Below are 23,952 nucleotides of genomic sequence, written 5' to 3' on the forward strand. Positions count from 1 at the left end.
CCCCACGTACTTCTGCTCCTGGGTCCCGATCGCTCCCACCTGGATGCAGGTGACGTTTCACTTGGAGCGCTCCGCTGTGGTAGCAATGTAGAAACCTCAAGAAGTACAAGTGGCCTTTTTGTCTTGGGGGCACGTGGAAATGGTAGGCTGGCCTGCCATGGCTTTTGGGGAAGCGGCGGGGAGGGTGGGGGCCCACGACAGCTTTACTGGCTGCCTTGCCCACGCGATCGTTCAGTCTTGGTGCTGCCTTTTGTTTTTGGTTTCTAACAGTCTGTTCTCTCTTTTCCCCTGACCCACCACAGAGTTCTACCTTGTAAATACTGTTATTTGTATATACTGTAAATGATGACATCGGTGGGCACTAACCGAGCCCGGGGGAACTGGGAGCAGACACAGACACAGAGCCAGACACAGCACAAGCAGCGGCCGCAGGTAAGAGCAGCGTCCATGGAAACCAGTTAGCTTGGAGGTGGAGACCTGGCACTCTTGCCTGGTGCAGCGCTAACGGCTGGGCTTGGCCTAACGAACTTCCCGCATGCTGCAGGGTGCTGCTCACAGAGCCAGGTTAATTGGGCGGCCACTGACGGTGGGGTTTCCACATCGGTGCCTCCGAGCTGGGAGCCGGGGCTGAGATTTGTTTTCACTTCCATCTGACCATTCCCTGTTCACTTTAATAAACGCAAGTGGCTGAGAAGCTGCCTGCAGTGGGTCTTGACGTTCTGGCGGTGGTAAGGTCTGCCTCAAAATGGTCGTAGTTTAGGTGATTGTCGCTCACGTGGTGCTGCGAGGCCATCCGGCGGTACATCCCTTTCTTCCAGACTCCCCTCGCTTGCTCCTCTTCTGCGTGACTTTCTCTCTGAAGCTTGCTTTCTTCTGACCCTTGTTTGCACCTCTTCTTCACCGTATAGATTCCTTTCCAGATATCTCAGGGAAGCGGTATGGCCTTTGAAGGAAGGTTTGTTGGAAACACGCTGCTCTAACCATGCTCTCTTTCCATTCAATTTCTTTAGGCCACTGCAGAACAGATTCGACTTGCACAGATGATTTCGGACCACAACGATGCTGACTTTGAGGAGAAGGTGAAACAAGTGAGTGTGGAAAGTGAGGGTGAACCCTGATGGGAGGGCAAGATCGATGTCAAGAATACCGTGAATGCTGCAGGGAGTGGGAGGGACGTGGCTGGCTGCTCGCTGAATTTCCTTGGACTGGCTTGTTTTTCAGGGGCTCTAATGCCTGCCATGTTGAGCACCAGCATGCAGGGAATGATGTTATCCTGAGAAAAGGAGGTTGTAGGGTGGGTTGTGGTGAAACAGCGGTAACTCAGAAATTCCCACTCTCAGTTACTTCTCATTGAGGGGACATAATTAAGCTGAGGAAGCTGGGGAGACTCCAAAACCCTGACATTTCTTTGTAGGATTTCTGGTTTGGGATTCAGCTTGCTTCCCTCCTAGGAGTTTCATAGAGAATTTGGTGCCGCCTTGGTTTAGAACGTGCTGACTGTGGTGTTGTCTTCTCTACAGCTGATTGACATCACAGGCAAGAACCAGGATGAGTGTGTGATTGCTCTGCATGACTGCAACGGAGATGTTAACAGAGCTATCAACGTGCTGCTGGAGGGCAATCCGGACACGGTAGGATTGGGTCCTGTAAATCTGGTGAGGCCCAGTTCAGTGTAACTGCATATTTGGAGACAAGACATAGAGTGGTGTCTAGATAACAAGAGCCAAAATGACTGATTAGTTCCATAAGTAGCATGTAAAGTGTGATTGTGTCCTGGCTTCTTAACGCTGCTCTCTGTAGGCTTGCACAGAATACAAGTGTGGTCAGCAGGCCCAAAGGAGTAGAGGGGAAAATGCAGTAAACCGTTTGCTTCCTATTCCTTTTGAATCCAAGCACTCTGACAACAGTACAGTGGCATCTGTATAAGCTTTCACACTGCCGTGAGCTTGAAGTAACTTATCTTTTCCCACAAGGGCTAAGTGACTTGTGTTGAAAGGCAGGTATGTGTCAGCTGTGGTTCATTTCTGTTAGACTAATGCAGTTTTGTGTCTCTGGCCCTAAACATTCGGTTCTTAGCAATGCGCTGACTGGCTTGTACACCGCTGCCCATGCCACGTTTTTGAGGGTCTTTTTGCTGTTTGTTTTCTGTGGAGTTAGGCTTGGCTGCTGTCACTCACACAGGTGCCTGTCTCAGGCAAGCCAAAGTCAGCTCTGAGAACAAGTGAGCGCTTGCTTAGGAGGAACCTTCTGCCTGGTGTGTGGCATGTCATTCATTTTTGTGACAAAGACAGCAGAGATGCAAGTTCTGTTACAGCCCAGTAAAAAGCCTGCAAATATCAGATCCTTCCAAACTGCTGCTGATCAAACATACCCTCCCTGTACCCTGGTTTGGCTGAAGCCAATTCAACTCTTTGTAGAGTGAAGGCTCTAAACATCACTTCACAATATTATGCATTAGCTGATTTTTTTTTTTTTTCTCATTATTAGCCCTGAGTGTAGATGGATGAGCTGGACAGCTCAGACTTTATTCTGTGTAATGTAGCTGCTCCCCGATGTCAGATGCTTTGCTAGCTTTGGCACCAGCCAAGTTCATTACAGTGCATGTAAGGGTCCGTCCTTGCCTTTAGAGAGCCCTTTCCATTGACAACCAAACAAAATAGCTGTTGGAAAATCCTTTTAGAAAGGGGGATGATATGAATGTGCATTGCTGAGGCAAAGCTCTGCCATGACTGTATTTTCCTCCACATCCCTTGTAACCGGCGGCTTCTAGTTAAATGACAAACTCCTGCTATCCCAGCAATTGCATTTCCTAGATAAACGTGTTGCTTGTGAAAACAGCAGCCAGGATAGTGTGCAGCAAACCGCGTTATGTAGCAGTACCTGCTTTATTCGAGCAGCTGAAACTCCCAGCAGCATGAGATGCAGGGCAAGGCATGGCTACTGCAGAAGATTTGTAGAGGCAGAAATGGAGTTGGCAGAGCAAAGCCCTTGAGTGCCTGCCACTTCTCCACCCTGCAGTGCCATGGGGGGCCTGTGGGCTGGTACCTGCAGCACTGAGCACAGGCAGTGTAATTGGTCAGCAGTCTTGGAGCTGCTGCTGGCCTGGGTTCAGCTTGTGCAGTGGTCCAGTAAAGGGGATTTTCTGATAAGAGACAGACTTGCTAACGGCTCAGATATTCCCGTGATGATCAAGACAGCTCACCTGCTGACCTAGTTACTCATAACGTACCATATTTCAAACAGTAAAGGAGATGGAATGATCTTAGCATTGGGTTAGATTTGGCTTAAAATTACAATGTTCAAAGTAAATATTTTCCTAAATTTCCTTCTGAGCCAGATACATATGGAGACTTCAGCAGCCTTGGGTTTGAAGACAGTTTGTGCTTCTTTTTTTTTTTTTTTGTCACTGTCCCTGCATGTTGCCATCCAAACCCAGCTGTTTATTTGTCTGCCAGTTATGTTTTCAAGTGTTTGTCAATGACTTGTGACTATTTTTAATTGTTCTAACAGTGTGCAGCATCAGTTTAAGGGTATGAAACCACTGCAGACTGTCATAAAATAAACCAATGCGGGCCCACAGCAGTAAGCTGGAGGCATGCTTAACTTCTTACAGTTGAACTTGGGATGACTTGAACTTGCCTGTTGTATAAACTCTGTGATACTCCTCTGTCTGTGAGCTGCTGTTTAGGGGGAGGGGTTTTGTTAAATCACTCTGCATCTGAGAGAATAACTTACACTGAAATGTTGATTGCAGAGGACTTTGGAACCTTTACCTGGGTTATTCTGAGAGCACCCCCAAAACAGTGACCTATATGAAATGGCAGGGTTGGGTTTTTTCCCCTAAACAGGGTAAATCTAACCACGCTTTGATCTTGAGTAAGTATTATGTCTGCTCTATTTAAGAGGTTTAGTAGATCTTTGCAGAAATAGAATAACTTGTCTCCTGTTACCTGAAACTGCATGCCAGTCAGCTGTAAGAAAGCTTTCCTCGAAGGAAGAAACTGTACTGTGTGTAGGCTGATAGACTCTTCTAAAAAAAATTGGGCTGGAAACGATTTTTCTGGAGATCCTTGTTATATTCTCTGTAGCATGTTTAAATATGCATGTATTTGCATCTTGCATCAGTCAAACTGTGATTAACTCCTTTCCCCTCTGCAAACCTTCAGCATTCCTGGGAAATGGTCGGGAAGAAGAAGGGTGTCTCAGGACAGAAGGAGAGTGGACAGACAGAACCCAGTGAAGAAAGCAAAGAAAACCGGGAGAGGGATCGGGATTTCAGCAGACGACGTGGTGGGCCACCGAGGCGGGGGCGAGGTGCCAGCCGTGGAAGAGAGTGTATGGACCTGCCCTTTAATAACACCCGTAACTGTCACGGTGCACACCGAGGCACTTTGTGCTGCATACAAGCTATCAGTAAAGCTTCTTGGTCAGACATGTCTTTGAGGAAAAGCATCCTTTTGCGTGTGGCAATCTGTTTCATGCTCCCCTGTCTGAGATGATTCCTTGAGCGATACCCTTAATACCGTCAGCTTAAATAAAAGAAGTTATGGGAGCGTTTGGCAGCATGGTCTCCCACACAGCCACTGCACTTTGGTGTTTGAGGTCTGGTCTTGTATCCTCCCTAAAGTAGGATGAATCTTGAAATTGTCTTTGCATTGTTCTATCTTTCAGTTCGGGGCCAGGAGAATGGACTAGACGGTGGTAAGAGTGGAGGATCTTCTGGAAGAGGCACAGAAAGAGGGAGGCGGGGACGTGGCCGAGGCCGAGGTACACATGGGGTTTGAGGTCAGAGGGGGTGGGAGGAAAATAATTACATCAGCAGATCTATCTCCTCCATGAGGTTTGAAAGCCTCTTTTTATGGGAGGAATTGCCAAACTGAAAATAAGCACTTGATTTTTTTTCTGTTCTTATGCTTACACTTAGTGCCTACACGTGGCTTCCCCACCTTAAGCATGCTAGAAACAGTATCTGTTCTTGCATCCCATCTGTGGAGTTAGAAAAAATAGGACTTTATTGTATAGAGGTGGGAAGTTGAAGAAACTAAGGTGACTATTTGGCAGGTGAGGCCAAATGCTTGTTAGCAACAGAATCTGGATCCTCCTCATTCTTGCTCATGTGTCTCTGAGCACCATTGCTGTGCAAATGCTTGTCTTGGGTTTCAAATATTCAGCAGCAGAAATTCATTTTCCCACAAAATCTGTGCTGCTCAGGAATTGTTGCTGAGGACACATGCTGCAGAAATCAGAACCTGAGGTCCGGTACTTACGGTTTGTGCCAGCTGAGGTCATTCCCATACATATAAAGACGCTGCTGGAAATCACATCAGCTCAGGAAGATCCTCACCACTTTCATATTCTGGGCATCAGAACTCCATATGTTGTTGAAATGTTTCCTTTCCTGGTGATGCAGAGCCAAGGGAGATGCTCAGCAGTACGTGTGTATATTTTACAGGTGGCTCTGGAAGGCGAGGGGGAAGATTTTCAGCTCAAGGCATGGGGTAGGTTTCACTGGTACAAACCACAGCAAAAATAAAAGTCTTTGTGCATGAATAGTACTGTTTGTGTCAGTCATTTGTGTTCTGATTTTCCTTTTTTTGTTAATGAAGCCAAAACTCCATCATGCTAACTTAAATTTGCAATGGCTGGTGTAGCTGAAGCATGCCTCTGCTGAGAGAACTGTCTTTTGAGACTCTTTGAGATGTGTCATGGTCTGAATAAAACCAGTTGCTTTTAAAATGCTTAGGGAGAGGGAGTAAACATTTCCATCCTCGTATTTCTTACAGAACTTTCAACCCAGCTGACTATGCCGAGCCGGCTGGCACGGATGAGAACTACGGGAATAGCAACAACAACACGTGGAACAACACTGGCAGCTTTGAGCCAGATGATGGCACAAGTAAGTGGTCTTCATGTGTGTGTTCGCTGTTTTGTATTTAGAGGGTAAGTGGATTTTGTGTCCATCCAGTTGCGCTGAGGAGGTTCTGGGTAGGTCTTTGGCTCAGGGACAGAGGAATGGGTTGTTAGTTCAGAGATGGATTTCAGTGACCCTGTTTCTTCGCACCCAGAGGTGCCTTTGTATCCATTAGGGTGACCACGTTGGAGATTGGGAGCTGGATGATTGTTCTGGTGTGAGCTTGTGTGTGTTGTTGCCCAGCAGAGGCACAGGAACACTTGCTTCCGTTTGTTTTCCATGTAGTAACCATGCTGCCGCTTTGGAAGAGTCTTTTTATAAACTGCAGTGTGATAAACACACACAAGTTCTCCTGATATTTGGTGCATCCTCCAGAGAATATTACTCAGAGTTCAGATGTCTTGCTCTTGATTTCGATACGGGGAGCATTCTCTTTCATGGCCACCTTGCTCGAACTGCCGTAGGATGAGACCTTGTTACAGAAAGCTAGCTGAAAAGAAATCTTCATCGCTTGCCTGTTTGAAGCAAACATTTCTTCACTGGGTGGTTCCTGAACGCCAGTCTGCCCTTGTACATTCTCTTGCATTGGAAAAATGGTACTTTTTTTTTTTCCAAGTATGTGCACTATTGCAAGACACAAGTGAACTCAGATTATTGCAGTGTGATAACTGCACAGAGTCGCAAGGGACAATGCTTAATCGTAAGTAGTCTGTTTGTGTGGGTTTTCTTAAGAGTGGGTTGGTTTTCTTTCTTTCTTTTTTTTTTTTTATGGAGGCATCTTGCACCACTGTGAAGTAAAGCTATTTTTCCATTATTTTTGAGCATTCAAGTAAATACCACATCTTGGTTATAAGAAGCATTCACAACCATACTGATGTTGCTTTAGGCCACTTCCATATTTCTTGTATTTGCTGAAAAACTGGTAGCTTTGGAAAGAGAGAAATAAAGTAATAAAGTACTGTAAACTGTGATACCTTTTTACTACACATTGTTAGTGTAGGGGTTTTTGGTTGGATTGTGTTTTGGTGTTTTTTTCTTGGTGTGGTTTTTTGTGGTGGTGGGTTTTTTTTGTTTGTTTGGGGTTTTTTGGTCCAGAAAATGGAGAGCTCTTTTGAAAGGGGAAAAAAAACTAAGCATGGTTTTGTAAAATGCTAGGAGATTGGGTGATCATCTTCTTATCGACTGAGAAATGGAGTTTTAAATACCGGAGAGAGTAGTATAGCCATGTATTAAGGGCAATGAGTACGCTTGTCTCTGGAGGAAAAAGGGATGGGAGTGGATGAGCTCTAGGTGCTGGAAGTTTAACTGTCTAGTCTGAACAGGCTTCTGTGTGCGGTTTGGTTTTGGTTTGGTTTTTTTTTTTCCTGTGTTGGTGTTTTGTGGAATTGTGGAACAAAGTGGTTGGGGGGAATTGAAGATTTTTCTGATGGAAGAACTCAAATTTGCTCTAGTACTACAAGGCAGCTGTAAAGTTTATCGTGCAGCTATGCTGTTCACCTGTGTCATGCGTGGTCGTTTTGTTTCCATTTTAGTAGCCACAGGTATCTCTTTAAATTAACAATATCCACAGGTACAATGTGACTGGTGTAAATGGAGGCATTGAAACTCACCTGCGCTTCTTTAAGTCAAAATTTCACTGGTTGTCTGTCTTTTCTTTTTTTTTTGTTTTTTTTTGTTTTTTTTGTTTCAGGACTTGATTTCATTGGGGGTGAGGGGTCAAATTATCCCCGAAAATTTGACACTGCTCCTGGTACGATACATCCAGGTGCACTAACTGCCCCGGATACCTTTACTTTATAGCTTTTTTTTTTTTTTTTTTTTTAAAAATGAAATATCTGTGGATATGTCATTCTTCTCTCTCTTAATTTGTTCATTTTAATGAATATTTGATGTTTATTCTGACTGTGCTTTTACTAATGCTGACACCTTGAATGTAAATTGGGAGAGGTTAACCCAAATTCTTGTGGATTATGTAAATTTTAACTTCAGCCACTGCTTCTTGGTACCCTGAGCAGCTCTGTGTCCACAGCACTGATGACAGAGTATCCCACCTGAGGGGAGGAAGTGTGAGGCAGCTTAGTTGTGTATCCCACCTGAGGGGAGGAAGCGTGAGGCAGCTTATTTGTATCTCGCTTGTCCATACAGAAAGCTGTGACTTGCTGTTGTCCCCGTGCCATTTCCTCTGCACGGTAGTTCGGTTCTGCAGTGATCACTTCGCTGGCCTCTCTGCTATGTTTCTGCTTAGGGTCAAAACAATGCTGCAAGGGGAATTAGTCTGGCTAAACTATCTCAGTGCTTTGCCTCTGCTTACAGCTACCTCTGGGTGAGTGATGCTCTTGATGGCTGCTTTGGCATGCTCTTGCTGCCTGGCTGCTCTTCTTCACCTGAGCAGACTTGCCCTGCAGTTGAAGATGACGGTGGATTTTGAGGTGACCAGGATGCTTGATGGCAAAGCTGCTCAGTGCCTGGCCACTTTATTTCATGCTCTTACACCTTTATGCCTTATGAAGCCCATGAGACGATACAGTTTGCCTTATACCTGCCAAATCGTGTTGGCATCCTTAACAAGGCCAAAATCGTGTTTGACTAATGTCTCCTCCATCTAACCCGAGGTCTGGAAGTCAAGGCGTAGGGCCCTTCTGGAGGAACTTGCCACTTTACTCTTGAAGGTCAGGACAGGAGGAGTGTTGAGGCTGTAGAGTCTGTTTCACAGGGGCCCAGAGGCAGACATGCTTGGAGTGCTTCTGTTGCTTTGGAGTATCTCCTGATTCTTGCCTCCAGGTTAATCTTTAACTCCTGCAGGCAGCACAAGGCCATCTGCTCCAGTGCTGCCATTGTGTTTTTGCCAAACTGTGACTTTGTTTGGATTTACATTCCTTTGAGGTGCAGAGTGGGGGGTTTGGGGCCTGTCACCCTGCCAGGCTGGGGCATGGAGCATGTACGCAGCCATTGAGATAGCAGCAGACCGCCTGATAGGCTGTGGGAGGAGCAAGCTGGTTGCTCATCTCCCAGTTTAAAATGAAGAGAGAGTGTATTGGGGGTGGGGGGGAATCTTGAAGACACAATGGGATTTTCTTCTTCAGCGCATTCATATTTGCAAATGCCTGTTGACTTAATTTTATTTTTTTCCCTTTCCCTGGTTTGAGGAGCTTAAAGAGCAGCAGCTCTTTGAAGGGCTGTCTTAAAGCAGAGAGAGGGATTGCGGTTCAGAAGACGACACTTCTGAAATGGTGTTAGAAGTGTCAGGGTGTTGCTTGCGTTGCAGCTCTCCGCTTTGGAAGAGCTTGATGGAGAGAGATACACTCAGTTTCTTTAAAAAAACTAAACAGACTGTGCTGGTTAGGAAGCTTTCTGGAGCATTTCTGGCGAATGCCTGCTTGTACATCACAGGTCTTTGGTTTTCCATCTGTCCCTTTGTGTGCAAGGAGCACAAGCCATGCTGAATAGGTGCCCAGTACTGGAGAAACAGACTTGCCAGGAAAGCCCTATCAATGCCTGCTCTTCGTCTGCAGGATTTCCTTCTGCTTTTTGCACTGCTTTGCTTTTCTTCTCATTTCCCCCAAATGAGAAAGACTGAGAGCGCCCTGTGCCATGTTCCTACATGCACAAACTCTTCCTGGGGCAACTTTCCTAGCTTCCTACTCTCCCCAGCCAGCTGCAGCTGTCCCAGGCGCCTCTAGCTCCCACTTCACCTCTTGGGTAATGGTTGAGCTGGTAGGATCTGTCTGATCCATGAAAATCTGGAAAGGAGCCTTCCCACTACTGCTGTGACGGCACAAAAAAAAATTTAAGGAACGGTGGAATCCGGGTTTTTAAACCCCAGATGTGTTTTGCATTGAATGTGTTGAACTCCTGATGCTTCTGGCTGGGGAGGAAGGGGTAGTGTACCTTGAGACTCCTGGCACTCAAGGAAGTTGTGTTGTATTAATATCTGTATTTCTAACTTGAATATTTAAAAAAAAAAAAAAAAAAATCCAGGAAGGCTTCTTGAATTGGCTCAACTTGTCAGGCAAAACAAAACACTCAACAAAACAACAATGAAAAAAGAATAATTCACTGATAATGTACTTATTTCATGCACTAAATCCCCCACTTCTAGACAAGCAGTTGTTTGCATGTTTTGGCCTCATAATTAAAGTGTATATGGGAAGATCTGGTGTGTTGTTGCCTCCAAAATCTCAGCAAGCCTGGTTATGTTCCACTGAAGAATCCACAATGTTCTTGTTCCCTACATGCTATGTTTTTATGCTGTAAAAGGCTTTAGGCTTATAAAAGGGCTGATGCCAACTTGTTCCGTCCTTGTAAATTTCCCCAGGATTAAACCTGTTGGCTGTGCCGGGTTTTGTTGATCTGGTTTGCATGGGCTGAAAACAAGCTGCGCAAAACAGGGCTGTTTTTACGCTTTGAGTTTTTTGGGATGTAAAATGCTCTCGCTCTCCTCCCACACCAAAGTTTAAGTTGTCTAATGGATTCGGAAGTTGCCATGTAATATTCAAAGTACTGAGGTTAAACTGTGATGGAAGTGAGGGACAGAACAAGTTGAAGATGCGGCCAGGCAAAACTTTTTTTTTTCCCCCCACCTCCCCTGTAAATTTTGCTCTCTTACAAATTGTGCTGTGCTGGATTGTGGCTGAAATCTCATGCTTTTCTCCCTGATACTTTAAGCTATTCACTTTGAGCATCTCTCTGAAATTGGTCACAGAAAATGCAGGAATTGCTTAGTTCCTTAAATTTTCCTTTCCAATTCCCATTTGCCTGTGCACAGGACATCCTGGTGCAGTGAGGTTTCAACATTTTTGGGGGGCAGGGGAGAAGACGAACCATGTGAATGGTTCAGTTGTCCCTGGGTTTTGTAGAAACTTAACGTTTAACTGGGTGGTGAGGTCCTGCACAAGAGCTGGCAGGAAGCCCCTGAAGGAGGTGCTCTGTCCGACCTGCTGGGGTAACACTTACTGCTCATGGGTGCAGAAACTTGCAGCTACTGCAGTACAAGGGGAAATCAGGAAAATGGGACAGGGAGGCTGGGGATGATGCTGGGGCTTCCTTGCCAAGCTCAGCTTCCCTGTTCGGTGTCGGGGTGTGTGCGTTGCCCTAGCTGCCAGCCCTGCGGTCCCTCTCTTTCAGCCTAGCCTGCCTGAGCAAGGCTGAGGCAATCCCATTGTGGTAGCCTTACCCATGAATTGTGGGTTGGGGTTGACTGCTTTAACTTGTCGATTGGCAAACAGAAATCCATTCAGCTGCTTGCAAAGCTCCCCAGTGCTTCCCTGGCTCTTGGAGGTAGAGCTTTGATGCACGCGTAACTTCTTTACCTGTTGTTATCCTTGTAGGTGCGTGGAGGGCAGCGACAGAAGAATGGGGCACGGAGGACTGGAATGAAGATGTAGGTACTCTCCAAACCCCTCTCCTCCATGCATCTGCTACAGACTGCTGTCCTGTTTGTACACACACAGCTACGAGAGGAGCGCAAAGCCCATCCTCCCCAAAATATGGGCATAGCCCAAGCCAGGCTCCCAATTCCAGGAGCTATGATGAAGTAAACATCACTGCTCCTAAAGTACGTGTGTAGTAGAGCTTGTCATAGGAGTCCAAGACAGGAAGGGATCTCCTGGGGCATCGAGTCTGGTCCTCTCATTCCCTGCAACTGCGTGATTGAATTCTTCCATAAACTGGCCTGACTCTACACAAGATTCATGCTCTGCTTCTCCAGTGGAGTGGCATTTTGGGAAGGTTTGCCTTTGACCCATACCATGTGCCATGGAGGAGGTGGCAGCAGTTTCATGCATATGTCATGTGCCCCAGCTGGTCCTTGTGGTTTGGATTGAACAGAAGGTCTTGGCTTTACCTTCTGACTTCTGCTCTTTGGCATGTCTCGCTGCTTTTTGTTGTCTGCCTGGGGTCTCCTTCAGGGAAGACGGGATCCTGTTATCACCTGCTTTTAATGTCTCTGTATCAGTTTCTCCTGAAATGGGCTTCAGTCCCTCTTTGAATCAAGGGAGAACTTCTGTTCTTGCAGACAGGAGAGGGGTTGGGCTTTTTTAGTAGTAGTATTAGTTTTGCATGCTCATTTTTGCTAAGCCTACAGAACAGGCACAAAGGGAAGGTTTTTGCTTTCCAGACACCGTCTGAAGGAAGTGCTTCTGTGTTTGGAGACACAACCAGCTTCTCTGTCTGTTCAGTCAGGTCTCTGCTTGAAGAGAGCCTTTGATAGCCCTTCTTGCCTTCCGCGTGTGTGATATGCTCCCAGGGGTTCCTGATTTTGTTTCTAAACTCTTGCAGTTTAGTTGCTGGCAGCTCCTCAGTCTGGAGTAAAAGCTGTTCATATTCAGATATGTTCTGGGCTAAATCGCAGGTGGTCATTAAACCTCCCCTTCATTCATTTTTTAGCAATGTTATTTTCTCTTCCATAGTTGAAGTAGATCTGTTGGTCTCTGGTCCGATCATCCAGGTGAGGCCAAGATCATTGGAAGCTTAACTATGGGTCTGAAGCTTTTTTTCTTTGACTTCTCTAGCAATGATTGCACGTACCTGTGCGGTGGGCTTGCAGATCAGTGCTGCGTACCATCAATTCAGAGCACCTAAGACCCCAGCAGCCCTAGTGGATTTGTGGACTAGAGGAAATTTGTAGGAGGATTTGGGTTTTTCTTCCACTGACAGGTGGTTTGTGCACTTGCCTGAGAAGCAACAAGTGAAATAGAAGCTGATTCTGATGGGAGCCAAATATTAGAGAAGCTTAAGTCTAAACACTTGAGTTTCTTGAAGCTTTCTGTGGCTGTTTGTCTCAAACATTTGTGTGCTTTACTTGGAGTCCCAAGATGCTGTTCTCACTTTTGGATTCTTTTCCCTTTTTTTTTTAATCTTTCAGCTATCTGAGACTAAGATCTTCACCGCCTCCAATGTGTCTTCAGTGCCTCTGCCTGCTGAGAATGTGACAATCACAGCTGGACAGAGGTGATAGCCCATGGCAATGTTGTTTATGTGGGAAAAGTGGCACACAAGGCCCAGAGCAATTTGCCATCTCAGACGAAACCTTGCCAGCTAGCTAAAATGCAGCAGCTCTGAATAAGATGAGATGGATTTAAATGGAAAAGTTGAGTTATGAGTTTCCAGGTCCTAATCCTGGATTAGAGTTTTCCTAGGCTCTGCTGCTGGTTCTTCAGACCTGGGGGCATTTTGCTGTGCTACATTAATGGAAGGCATGCTTTAAAATAGAAGGCTATGCAGGATTTGCTTGGTCTCTGTCCTTTTGAGGTTGCTACTGGCAGTTGTGAGTTAACATTCTGCAGATTCATTCAATTTGTAAAGTAAAAGCTATAAATTGTGAGGTTGGTGGTAGAATACAGCTGTAATGGAAGTGAGAGGTGTGACAGAGCTCATGTTAACCTCAGTGGGTTATCTTCTTTCTTTACCCAGAATCGATCTTGCAGTCCTGCTAGGAAAGACACCTTCTTCTATGGAGAATGAGTCAACAAACCTGGAGTCGTCCCAGGCTCCTTCCCTGGCCCAGCCGCTGGTGTTCAGCAATTCCAAGCAGAGTGCTATATCCCAGCCTGCCTCTGGTAACTCCTTCTCTCACCACAGCATGGTAAGGAAATACTGGTCTCTGCCAGTGTGCGGGTTTTGGCAGGTCTTCGTTTCCCTGACGTTCTCTGCCTCCATTTGAGCAATATGGGAAATACAGTTCTGACACCTGCTCGCTTCTTGTGGGTGGCAGAATCCTCTGCTTGGATGATTTGTCTGTCTGCTCTAAATAAGAGGCATGAAGTCTATTGCTTAATTAGAAATAATTGGGGTAATTCCTCCCCTGTTGCCCTTGCAACACATGCTTCTTGCCTGCTCAGAGGAAAGGAAAAACTCTTGCAGTCCAGGGCATGCAAATTGTTGGGAGTTTGGTGTGGGATGAAATGCTGGCATCTACTGATAGGTGAAGGAAGAAGGCATTGAATCTGAATTGGGGATGTGCACCGACCTGGGCAGATGCTTCTTTGTGTAACTTCAGCAAAAGAAATAAAAATTGTGCACTCAATGGTGAGATAGTTCAGGAAGGATTTTTGAAAAACACCTTAACTGTAAAGCTAAGTTCTCCTGGTAGCTGTCTTTTTTAGTGCAACTGAATGCTTGTGAATAACTTAGTACATTTTTTTTTAAAGATCCTATCTGTTACCTTTCTTTGTAAGCCTTCATGGCACTGTAAAATGCCACGGGTTGGGCAACAGATAAGTGTACCTGCACTCACATGCGATAAAGGCTGTGAGAGAAGTATGAGCTTTCCTTGCCAGTGGGCATCTGGAGCTCAAGAGTGTTAAGCTGAGGCACCCAGTGAAAAGCAGCAGGGTACAGCATGTTCAGGCTTATGTTAAGAGATGTATCTGTCCTCTGAGCCAAGTTCCAAGCCAAGGGAGATGTTGACTTTGTTATTTCATTGTTGATGTTGCAGGTGAGCATGCTGGGGAAAGGGTTTGGAGATGTCGGGGAGGCCAAAGGCAGCAGTACCACAGGTTCTCAGTTCCTGGAGCAGTTCAAGACAGCCCAGGCTCTGGCTCAGCTGGCTGCTCAGCACACCCAGCCTGGTGGGAGCACCACTGCTTCTTCTTGGGACATGGGATCCACTACGCAGACTTCGTCTCTCGTGCAGTATGGTAAGGAAAAGCAGCGTGGCTCCCCAAAGGGGAGCATGTTCTCCCAGAACTGCAGAAACACACTGCAAGCAGCAGTGTGAGGGATTCAGCAGAGGGCCAGATCACAAGTTTGCAACCAAGCCAGTTGTGCTGGAGAAATTAAAAGGACCGTGGGTGCAAGCTTGTGAGAGTAAAATGTAATAGCGTGCGACTCTTTCCTTGTTCCTTTTATACTTAGAACAGTTGAATCTGTCTGCCTCTTGGTCATTCCAGCCAGCTTCAGGGCCAGGTATCTGGTGTTTCCAAGACCCTCACAGTGTGCAGAACTATTTCCTGGTGTAAAGCTGTGTAACAGAAGGGATCTGAAAGTGGGCACCTCTGGAGAATAGTTCCCTGACACTTGTCAGTTAGCTGATGTTATCTTTTCAAGGAATGTGATTCTGGTGACTGTTGAATGCCGAGAAGTAACTCTACCTCTGGGCTGGCATGAGAGAATAAACAGTGATTAAGAGAGGCTCCTGCTTTTCAGATGAGATGCTGAGCCCTCCTGTGGTCGAGTACTAGTGCCATTTCTTTCAGCTTGTGCGTTTTATTTCTTGCTATAGGGAAATGGCTCTGGTTCAAATCTAAGCTGAAGAAAAATCAAGCCCTGTCCTAGTAACAGTCAGCGTTGGCAGCTCCTGATCTTTTCAGACAAGGAGCTACAGAGGAGAGTCAGAGAGAATAGAAGTTGTTTTTTAATAAGCTGCGGTAAGGCTTAGGCGAAGGAGGAGGGTGGTGCAGTTGTGCAAAGACCTGAGGGTGGGCAGCCCTCAGTGATGTTGCTTGGAGGATACCCAGGACTTGCACGGGAAAGAGCAGGCAACGAAATGCAGCAATGTTGGCAGAGAGGGGGAAGGAAGCAGTGTCAGGCCCGTGCAGGAATCTAACATGTAGTGCCTCCACACAAGGGACTCTGAAGTCCAGCTTTTCTTGGAGGATCAAGGACTTCTGCTGTGCAAGCTTGCTTTGTCCCGTAGAGATGGTGGAGGGAGCTGAGGGGAGAAGGGCTTAAAAGGCTTGGCGTTGATGGTGGTGAGAGCGCAAGGCTGGGAGTGGAGATGCTGGGGTTCTCTGCTCTCTGATTTTAACAGGCTCCAGGAAGAGTCATAGTGTGAAATGGTTTTCTTGATGCTGAGAAGTGTCAGAACTTGATTTAGTTTTAAGGAAACAAATCCTGCTCACTCTACTCTGTCTCCCCCGGTAGATCTCAAGAATCCAACAGACTCTTCCGTGCATAGTCCCTTCACCAAGCGTCAGGCCTTCACGTCAACTTCAACCATGATAGAAGTGTTCATGCAGGAGAAACAGCCTGTGGTGACTGCCTCCACAACCGTGCCGGCACCCCCTTCCTCACCGCTGCCCAGCAAAGCCAATCCCATTCCCCAGATGTCCCCAGGGTCATCGGACAACCAGTCCTCCAGTCCCCAGCCAGCACAGCAGAAGCTGAAGCAGCAAAAGAAAAAAGCATCATTAACATCAAAGGTGCAAATCGATGGTGGGGAAGGGGACATTGTATTGTGTTAGAGCTGCATTAAAATCAGTGTGGGCTGGTGAGGGAAGGGCTGGGCTTGGCCTTCCTGCTGTTAGCGTTGGGTGTTTGTGGGGGTGACGGAGAAAAGCTTGCCTGACTGGGTTGAACAGTGTAATTCAGAGGATGCAAGCCTGTAACTACTGTCATGTGCTGGGAAATGTGGATACTAAAGTCATTTTCTGTGCTTGTCCCAGGGAGCGATTGACCCTTTCTGTTGTTCCTCCCTTGCAGATTCCTGCGCTTGCGGTGGAAATGCCTGGCTCAGCAGATATCTCAGGGCTAAACCTGCAGTTTGGGGCGTTACAGTTTGGTTCAGAGCCTGTTCTTGCGGAGTATGAATCGACGCCCACAACAAGTGCTGCTGTTAGCCAATCTCAAAGCAGCCTGTACACCAGCACGGCTAGGTGAGGGCCAGGCAGAGGCGGGTAGCTTTGGAAGGTAGCTGGTTCTGTGGACTTTAGTTATGCTGCATACTAGTAGACCCTTTCTGGCTGTGCTGTGGTCACAAAGGGGGGACAATGTATGCAACAGCAAAGCATAAGTTGCCAGCAGACTCATTCAGGCAGCTCTATGACTGATTGTCCTGTGGTACTTATACAGAAAGCAGACATTTCCTGCTGCTGTTAAACTGTGTTGCTGGAAACACAGGAGGGGAATCCCCAGTGTGACTGCTCCTTGTCCCTGGTGAACAGATTCTGTGTGTTTTGTCCTGCTTTTTGCCTGGCAAACAGGGACGCAGTGGAGTAGGTGTATCTATGGTGATGAAGCCTTGCCAAAACGAAGTGTTTCTATCTTCTGTTGGGCTGACCCTTAGGATCTGGCCAGTCCCTTGAGTGCTGGGACCTGAGTGGTGGCAGCTCATGAAATGTCACCCAGAGCACAGCAGTGTGTGAGGCAAGGCTGAAGCTCGGTGCCAGGCTAGGATCCTGGGGTTGGGCTAGCCCTTGTCTGGGTATGGTTCTCTGCTTGGTTTGCTTGGCTGCTTTGTGTGGTGCCTTTATGCTGATGTTTGGGGCCCTTTATTTTGAAGATTTAAAATGCAGAGCCTACAGTCTGGGTCAGCAGCTTACAGCAGGGCTCTTTTGGAGGAAAACTCAAGGAGTAATGGTTTTAAACTAAAGGAGGGTAGATTTAGACTGGATATAAGGAAGAAATTTTTTACAATGAGGGTGGTGAAGCACTGGAACAGGTTGCCCAGAGAGGCAGTGGAGGCCCCATCCCTGGAAACATTCCAGGTCAGGTTGGACGGGGCTCTGAGCACCCTGGTCTGGTTAAAGCTGTCCCTGCTCACTGCAGGGGGTTGGGCTGGATGGCCTCTAAAGGTCCATTCGAACCCAAACCATTCTATGTTTCTATGAAAACATAAACTTTTTCCCCCTGCCTTTGTAGTGAATCTTCATCCACAATTTCGTCCAATCAAAGCCAGGAGTCTGGTTACCAGAGCGGCACAATACAGACAGCAACGTTTACCTCCCAGAACAGCGCTCAGGGACCACTGTACGAACAGAGATCCACCCAGACGAGGCGATACCCAAATTCAATCTCCTCCTCGCCCCAGAAAGATCTGACCCAGGCCAAGGTAGGAAAATAGCTTTGCTCATCCTTTGTGCTGAGTCAGCGTAGCATGTGAAGCACTGTCTCGGGGGAAGCTAAGTGGTTTATCAAGTGTTTCTGTGATTCTCCAGCCTCACCACGTGGCTTGTGGACTCTGATGAGAGCTTTCTTCTGGCTGCTGCCAGAGCCCTTAGTTATGTTAGCAGCGGTTAAGTTGGTTGCAGGCCATGTGTTGTGTCACACATAATTACCATGCTGCAGAGTGGCATTCAGGTTAAGGATTTAGTTTTGTTGTAATGATTCGATTCTTGCATGCTGCACACAAGTTCAGTAACACCAATTTTGGCTAATGAACTTGGGTTGAGGGTGTTGAGCCAGTCTAACTACCAGCAGCAGAGAAACTTCTTGTGCTGCTTTCTCAAATATTCGCTTGGGGGTCATGCCGGCACTGGGCTACTTGAGCTTGGGACTGACCACGACGCAGTCTGGTGACATGTCTTGGTAGCATGCCTTTTTCACAACTGAGGAGGGAGTGTGGGAGGGGGATGACAGTAGATCTGCCTCTGGAAATGAGCAGCTGCAATGCCCAGTACTCTTTTTCTCTTCTTCCTCAGAATGGTTTCAGTTCTGTACAACCCACGCCATTACAAACCACACAGGCCGTTGAAGGTAAGAGTCTGTCAGTGCAGTGGGTGTCCTGAGTCTCTTGTACTGCTCATATTCTTTGCTTTGGATGAAAAGCTTTATCTGTGCTAATAGCAAGTTCTTTCCCTGATGGACTAATTGCTGCCACTCAGATTATTTGCTTGCCTTGAAATGTTCAGCTTTCTGCTGACAGATCCATGAGATCCTTCATGAGTCACTCCCTGATGACAATAATTTACTCTGATTTGTTTGTGAAAGGCACCTCACCTGTAGGTCTTGAAACTCTTTGCAGAGCTGATGGCAGTGGTGGGGTAAAGTGAGACACAGAACACAATCACGCTGTCGCAAGTGTTTAACTGGTTGGCAGCAGTGAGGGAAGCCCCAGATCTCCCAGCTCCTCTAGCTGAGCCTTTGCTGATCCTCACCTCTGAATTTGCCCTCCAGGAGCTGCTAGTAGCTGCCCCTAATCCAAAGCTTTTGTTCGCAGGTGCTACAGGCCCCGCAGTGAAATCTGATTCCCCCTCTGCTCCCAGTATCACGCCTCTCAATGATGGGGTATCTGCATCGTCCTTGCTGACGACAGCCAGCCAACACTCGACAGCTCTGAGCAGCCTGAGCCACAGTGAGGAACTCCCCAGTACAACCACTGCCCAACTCAGCAGGTGAGCAAGCACGGTGGATGGATTTCTAGAGAAGCAGAACTAGAGCAGGGATCTGTAGTAGACATCAAAGTCTGTCTCGTGCAGTAGGGAGGACTGAGTTGATTCATCCCATCCAAGTAGACGGGGAGCGGGATCTGGCCTGGTGCTACCAATGGTGACTCTTGCACCTTGGCTTGACAACCTTTTATTCCTCTTTCCGCAGTACGTTACCCACCCAGCAGAACAGTCTGTCCTCATCCACATCCTCTGGGCGAACATCAACTTCAACTCTTCTGGTGAGTCTAGGTGTGCTCTAGTACTGGGTACCCCCATTCCTGCTCAGATAGGTCTGCTGATGTGCCCGACCTTGGGTGTGTGGCCAGCGGGGTCTGCAGTTATGACAGGAGCTGCCAGGCTGCTGGTTGTCCCGCTGGAGTTTGGATGTTGTGTGGAGAGAGGACAGAGGGTTATGTCAGAACCCAGTCTGTGCACCTCTGGCTCAAGGCTTTTGACACCCTGCCCATTTCAGACATAGCAGCGGCTTCTTTTGAGCCTTCTTTTGAACTCTTGAAAGTGCTGCAGAGTTGCAACCAGATGGCAGAGCAAACTGGGGGCTGATGGAGTGTCACATGTTCAAATGTATATACTGCTGGAGGTCCTGCAGTACAGAGTCCCTGGGTATTGGCTTCTGCAGCAGAATCAATCTCCCTGCCACAAACGTGGTGTTCAGCCCTGCTTCTCTTGGCAGATAGACATGTTGGGACACAGCCGCCTGAGAGGCTTGGACGCATTAGGGGTTGGCTGCTGTCAGGACTTTGGACTTAAGCCAGATGCAAAGCAGGTTTCTTTGTAGCCTGCAGCAGCCAAGTTCATTGCAGGAACATCCGGGTGCAGACAGAGCTGTGCAATATCCTGCGTAGACAGCGTCCCGCAATATTTCTGCACTCAGGTATATCTGCCTTGGTCCCCTAACTCTCTTCCCTTCCTTCCCTAGCACACAAGTGTGGAGAGTGAAGCAAGCCTCCATTCTTCTGCTAGCACTTTCTCCACCTCCTCCAGCACAGTGTCAGCCGCCCCACCAGTTGTAAGCGTTTCATCCAGTCTCAGCAGTGTCAGCAGCCTGGGCCTCAGCCTCAGTAGTAACTCCACAGTGACTGCCTCGACTCGCAGCTCTGTTGCAACAACATCAGGTACTTTCCTGGGTACTGCTAAACAGGAGAAGGGTGCGGGGGCTAGGAGAGACAGCTTCTGCTGTTTGCTTCACTGTGGAACTTTTCCTTTCTCTTCCTTTTGCAGGAAAAGCCCCTCCCAATCTCCCTCCTGGAGTCCCACCATTGTTGCCTAATCCGTACATCATGGCTCCAGGGTTGCTACATGCCTATCCGGTGAGTGGGACGACCGACTCTTTGCAGTCATGCTATTAGATCCCTCCTAGCTTTGTGCCCCGCTAGCAGGGAGTGATGTAGTATAGTAGAGAAACGAGAAACTGTAACATCAGCCCAGCAGGACTACCTTGGATGGGAAGAGTTTAGACCTGCTGTTCTCTGTAAAACAGTAGCAGAGGGAATCTGTGTGCCCGTGGGGGTAAATGTCTGTAATTCTGGTCACTGCAGAGCAGATTCTGTCTGCCTCTACTCTACAGCCTCCCCAACCTTTGGGGAGTAACAGCCCTTGGTCAGAGCATGGCTCATGAAAGTGTGGAGCTGTTTTAGCAGCATGGTATTGCAAAGGCCAAACAGTCAGAACAAGGAGGGCGACTGCCATGAAGTCTAGGGGTGTGTCACAGCCCTCTTCTGAAGGTGAGGACAGCTTTTGGTGTTGGAATAATTTCTAGAGGAAAATTGTTGAGTGCCTTTGTGGTCTGGAGCAGTGGTGCCAGGCATTGGTGCTCACTCTTCACTTGAGCAGCTCATAAAAAGACTCTTGGCAGTGTCAGTCTTGCGGTAGTGAATGCTGGCTGCCTGCACCTAGGTAATTGTGTAGCCTCTGATCATCTGCTTCTGGCTTTATCTAATGTTTATCTAAATGTTTAATCTAAAATTAGGGAAGTGTCTTTATCTAGTCTGTGTTCCTAACCTAATCTCCTGCTCTTTTTCTAGCCACAGGTGTATGGATATGATGACTTGCAAATGCTCCAGACGAGATTCCCGTTGGTGAGTACTGAAGACTGACAGGGACAAACCACTTCCACTGGTCTAACAGCTCGCTGGTGCTGCATGCACTGTGTACACAGATAGGCCAGGCTGTGAGGTAGTCGTGAAGAGCTGTCAAAACAGGGTGTTAAACAGATGCACCTCTCCCTGGCAGTAGTGAGGATTTAATCAGTCACTCCTTTGCACTTGGAGAGTTAGGAGCACTCGTTATTCAGACAGCGGTATCAATGCTGGGGCTAGGGAATAGAAAACTACAGCAGGCAGAGCTGTTTTGCCCGACAGCGGTATGAGGAGCTGTTGTAAATACTTGCCTCTGATCCTTGAAAGAGGCAGGAACTAAATACTTCTATGAGAATGGGTTTTATTTAGCAATATGACATGTGTCCCTTGTGTTGTGGAGGGGTAAGTCCAGGCAGTTTCAGGACTGCATACCAGTAGACCTTATCTGGTTCTCCTAATAGCCAGACAAGGGGGATGGTGCATGCTACAAAAACCTGGGGTTGCTGTAGGCTGTGATCAGCTGTGATGTGGCTGATTGAACTGCAATACTCCAACATAATTAGTGGCTGCAGTCCAGAAATCCGTCTTTTCCAAAAGATACTGCTTTGCGTCTTTGGACAGAGCTCATAAAACAACTTCTCCTTTTGTTTTTATCCTTCAGGATTACTACAGCATCCCATTCCCTACACCCACCACCCCGCTGACTGGAAGAGATGGCAGCCTGAGCAGCAATCCATACTCTGGTAGGGAAAAAGACTGCTCTGATCACCTATCCCATCAGGTGTTCATGCTGCTGCTTGCTAGGTCCCTGTGCTGTTGTCCGCTGGAGCTACATCTGCCCCTGCCTCCTGCACTGCCTTTGGTCTGGAGCATGTTTCTCAGCAGCTAAATTCTTGACTTCCCTTTGATCATCTGGTCGTGTTGAGGCATGTTAGCAGGAAGATGCGGACAAGTAGGAGTCGATGCGCAGTTGGAAAGGGAGCAAGGAGGGGCTGAAAGAATCTGAGAGGTGTAAAACTGGGGAACTGCTTTTCAGGTTGTGGTGACGCAGGGGTTAAGCAGTGCTTCTTAGAGTAAAAATACAAAGAAACACAAAATCTGGAGAAATTAAGTTTATCTATGTGACAGTCTCATGGAGAAAGAAAACAGGGCATTTAGGACCTGTCAAATTCAAACCAAATGCCCAGTGCCTGGCTGATCTCTTGCTGACCTTGGTGGTGCGTTTATTCACACTGCTGACTTGCAGTGGGCAGCGCTTGTGCTGAGCTTTCACGTGCTTTAGGACTTGTTGCACTTTGTGGGTCACTCTTTTTCCAGCACCACTTCTCCCCTTCTTCAGCCGGAGCTTGCTTGTGCGGAAGTGCTTTTGCCCGGCACACTGTGGCTGAAATCTGAGGCTCAGAGTGCGGCACTGTTGCATGCGTAATTTGCCAAGTTAATGTCAGTGATAATTAATGTTTGTGGCTATCCTGGACTCACTTGTGAGCTGGGGCAGCACTGAGAAATTCACTGGCTTACTGTGTGAGCTCTGAATAGGGAGAGTGTTTGCATGGGAGAGCCAAGCAGGTGCTTGTGAAGAGCAGCAAAGGGAGCTCCCCCAAGCCCTGCAGCCAAGCCCTCACGCAGTGCCCAGTCTGGGAAGAGGGGCGATATTTCCGAGTGCTCTCTGCGGGCTGCTGGGCCTTTGCAGCAGCATTTGATTTGGTGCCACCAGCAAGGGAGGGAGGCGTGAGCCCTGCTGTAAAAAGGGGCCATTCACACATCCTCAGCTGCAAGGTATTTGACTTGCCGGTAGGACAGGGCTGCCAGGCTGCTGCCCTGCTTCGGGCCTGGCTCTGGAAGGAGTTGAGTTGTGTTCGGGCCTGCTGCTGATGCACGGAGAGGGCTTAGGGAGAGCTCTAGCATCTGGGCTCTGTTGCTGCGCAGGCAGCCAGTGGCAGGTTTATCCAGGGCCAGATCGTAGGCTGACAGCAGGCGGTGCAGCACTATACCTTAGCTGCTGTAGGTTTCCCTTCCCCTCTGAGCACAAGTCTTATGAGGAGCAGCTGAGGGAGCTGGGGTTGTTCAGTCTGGAGAAGAGGAGGCTGAGGGGAGACCTTATCGCTCTCTACAACTGCCTGAAAGGAGGGTGTAGTGAGGTGGGGGTTGGTCTCTTCTCCCAAGTAGTTAGTGACAGGACGAGAGGAAATGGGCTCAAGCTGCGCCAGGGGAGGTTTAGATTGGATATTAGGAAAAATTTCTTCACGGAAAGAGTGGTCAAGCATTGTGCCCAGAGAGGTGGTGGAGTCACAGTCCCTGGAAGTGTTCAAAAAACGGGTAGATGTGGCACTCTGGGACATGGTTTAGTAGGATGATCTTAGAGATCCTTTCCAACCTTAATGATTCCTAGTTTTTAGTTTCATTAAAAAATAATCTAGCCACCAAGCCAGGAAACTTGAAATTAATCACTACTCTACCCTTAATTGGTTTAGTGGTGAACTTGGCAGCATTGGGTTAATGGTTGGATTGGATGATCTTAAAGGTCTTTTCCAACCTAAATGATTCGATGATTCTATCTCCAGGTGACTTAACAAAATTTGGCCGAGGTGATGCCTCTTCCCCTGCTCCTGCAACGACTTTGGCCCAGCCTCAGCAGAGCCAGACCCAGACTCACCACACCACGCAGCAGACGTTCCTGAACCCAGCGCTGCCTCCTGGCTACAGTTACACCAGTCTGCCGTACTACACAGGGGTACCAGGGCTCCCCAGCACCTTCCAATACGGGCCCGCCGTGTTCCCTGTGAGTTTCCCAGAGGCAGGGCTTGAAATTCAGGCAGGAGGGCAACACAGCAAAGCCTTTCCTCATTCTGCTTCTCTCCTT

General features: G+C 47.7%; 1 protein-coding gene and 1 non-coding gene across 6 annotated transcripts in view; both read left to right on the forward strand.

Moving 5' to 3' along the window:
* Window positions 1–23,952, forward strand: part of UBAP2L (ubiquitin associated protein 2 like) — a 31,479-nt gene that overhangs the window by 3,712 nt on the left and 3,815 nt on the right. For 2 of the 5 annotated variants that reach the window (XM_075724547.1, XM_075724548.1), the window contains exons 2-24: window positions 303–432; window positions 1,011–1,088; window positions 1,521–1,631; window positions 4,167–4,335; window positions 4,672–4,767; window positions 5,453–5,498; window positions 5,784–5,896; window positions 7,602–7,676; window positions 11,239–11,291; window positions 12,774–12,859; window positions 13,322–13,493; window positions 14,346–14,547; window positions 15,773–16,050; window positions 16,331–16,503; window positions 17,489–17,678; window positions 18,268–18,322; window positions 18,786–18,960; window positions 19,163–19,235; window positions 19,934–20,129; window positions 20,236–20,324; window positions 21,039–21,092; window positions 21,754–21,835; window positions 23,654–23,871. In XM_075724547.1, coding sequence (XP_075580662.1) covers window positions 343–432; window positions 1,011–1,088; window positions 1,521–1,631; window positions 4,167–4,335; window positions 4,672–4,767; window positions 5,453–5,498; window positions 5,784–5,896; window positions 7,602–7,676; window positions 11,239–11,291; window positions 12,774–12,859; window positions 13,322–13,493; window positions 14,346–14,547; window positions 15,773–16,050; window positions 16,331–16,503; window positions 17,489–17,678; window positions 18,268–18,322; window positions 18,786–18,960; window positions 19,163–19,235; window positions 19,934–20,129; window positions 20,236–20,324; window positions 21,039–21,092; window positions 21,754–21,835; window positions 23,654–23,871 — 2,874 coding nt within the window. In that variant the 5' untranslated portion in view covers window positions 303–342. The remainder of the gene's footprint in view (window positions 1–302; window positions 433–1,010; window positions 1,089–1,520; window positions 1,632–4,166; window positions 4,336–4,671; window positions 4,768–5,452; window positions 5,499–5,783; window positions 5,897–7,601; window positions 7,677–11,238; window positions 11,292–12,773; window positions 12,860–13,321; window positions 13,494–14,345; window positions 14,548–15,772; window positions 16,051–16,330; window positions 16,504–17,488; window positions 17,679–18,267; window positions 18,323–18,785; window positions 18,961–19,162; window positions 19,236–19,933; window positions 20,130–20,235; window positions 20,325–21,038; window positions 21,093–21,753; window positions 21,836–23,653; window positions 23,872–23,952) is intronic. The other 3 variants (XM_075724551.1, XM_075724552.1, XM_075724550.1) reach the window with 2 other exon arrangements.
* Window positions 21,517–21,651, forward strand: LOC142595782 (small nucleolar RNA SNORA58). Its single transcript, XR_012831803.1, has one exon. It is a non-coding gene; the product is annotated as a small nucleolar RNA SNORA58 (small nucleolar RNA).

The sequence above is a fragment of the Pelecanus crispus genome, chromosome 22, assembly GCF_030463565.1.
Source record: "Pelecanus crispus isolate bPelCri1 chromosome 22, bPelCri1.pri, whole genome shotgun sequence".
NCBI classification, from domain to species: Eukaryota; Metazoa; Chordata; class Aves; order Pelecaniformes; family Pelecanidae; genus Pelecanus; species Pelecanus crispus.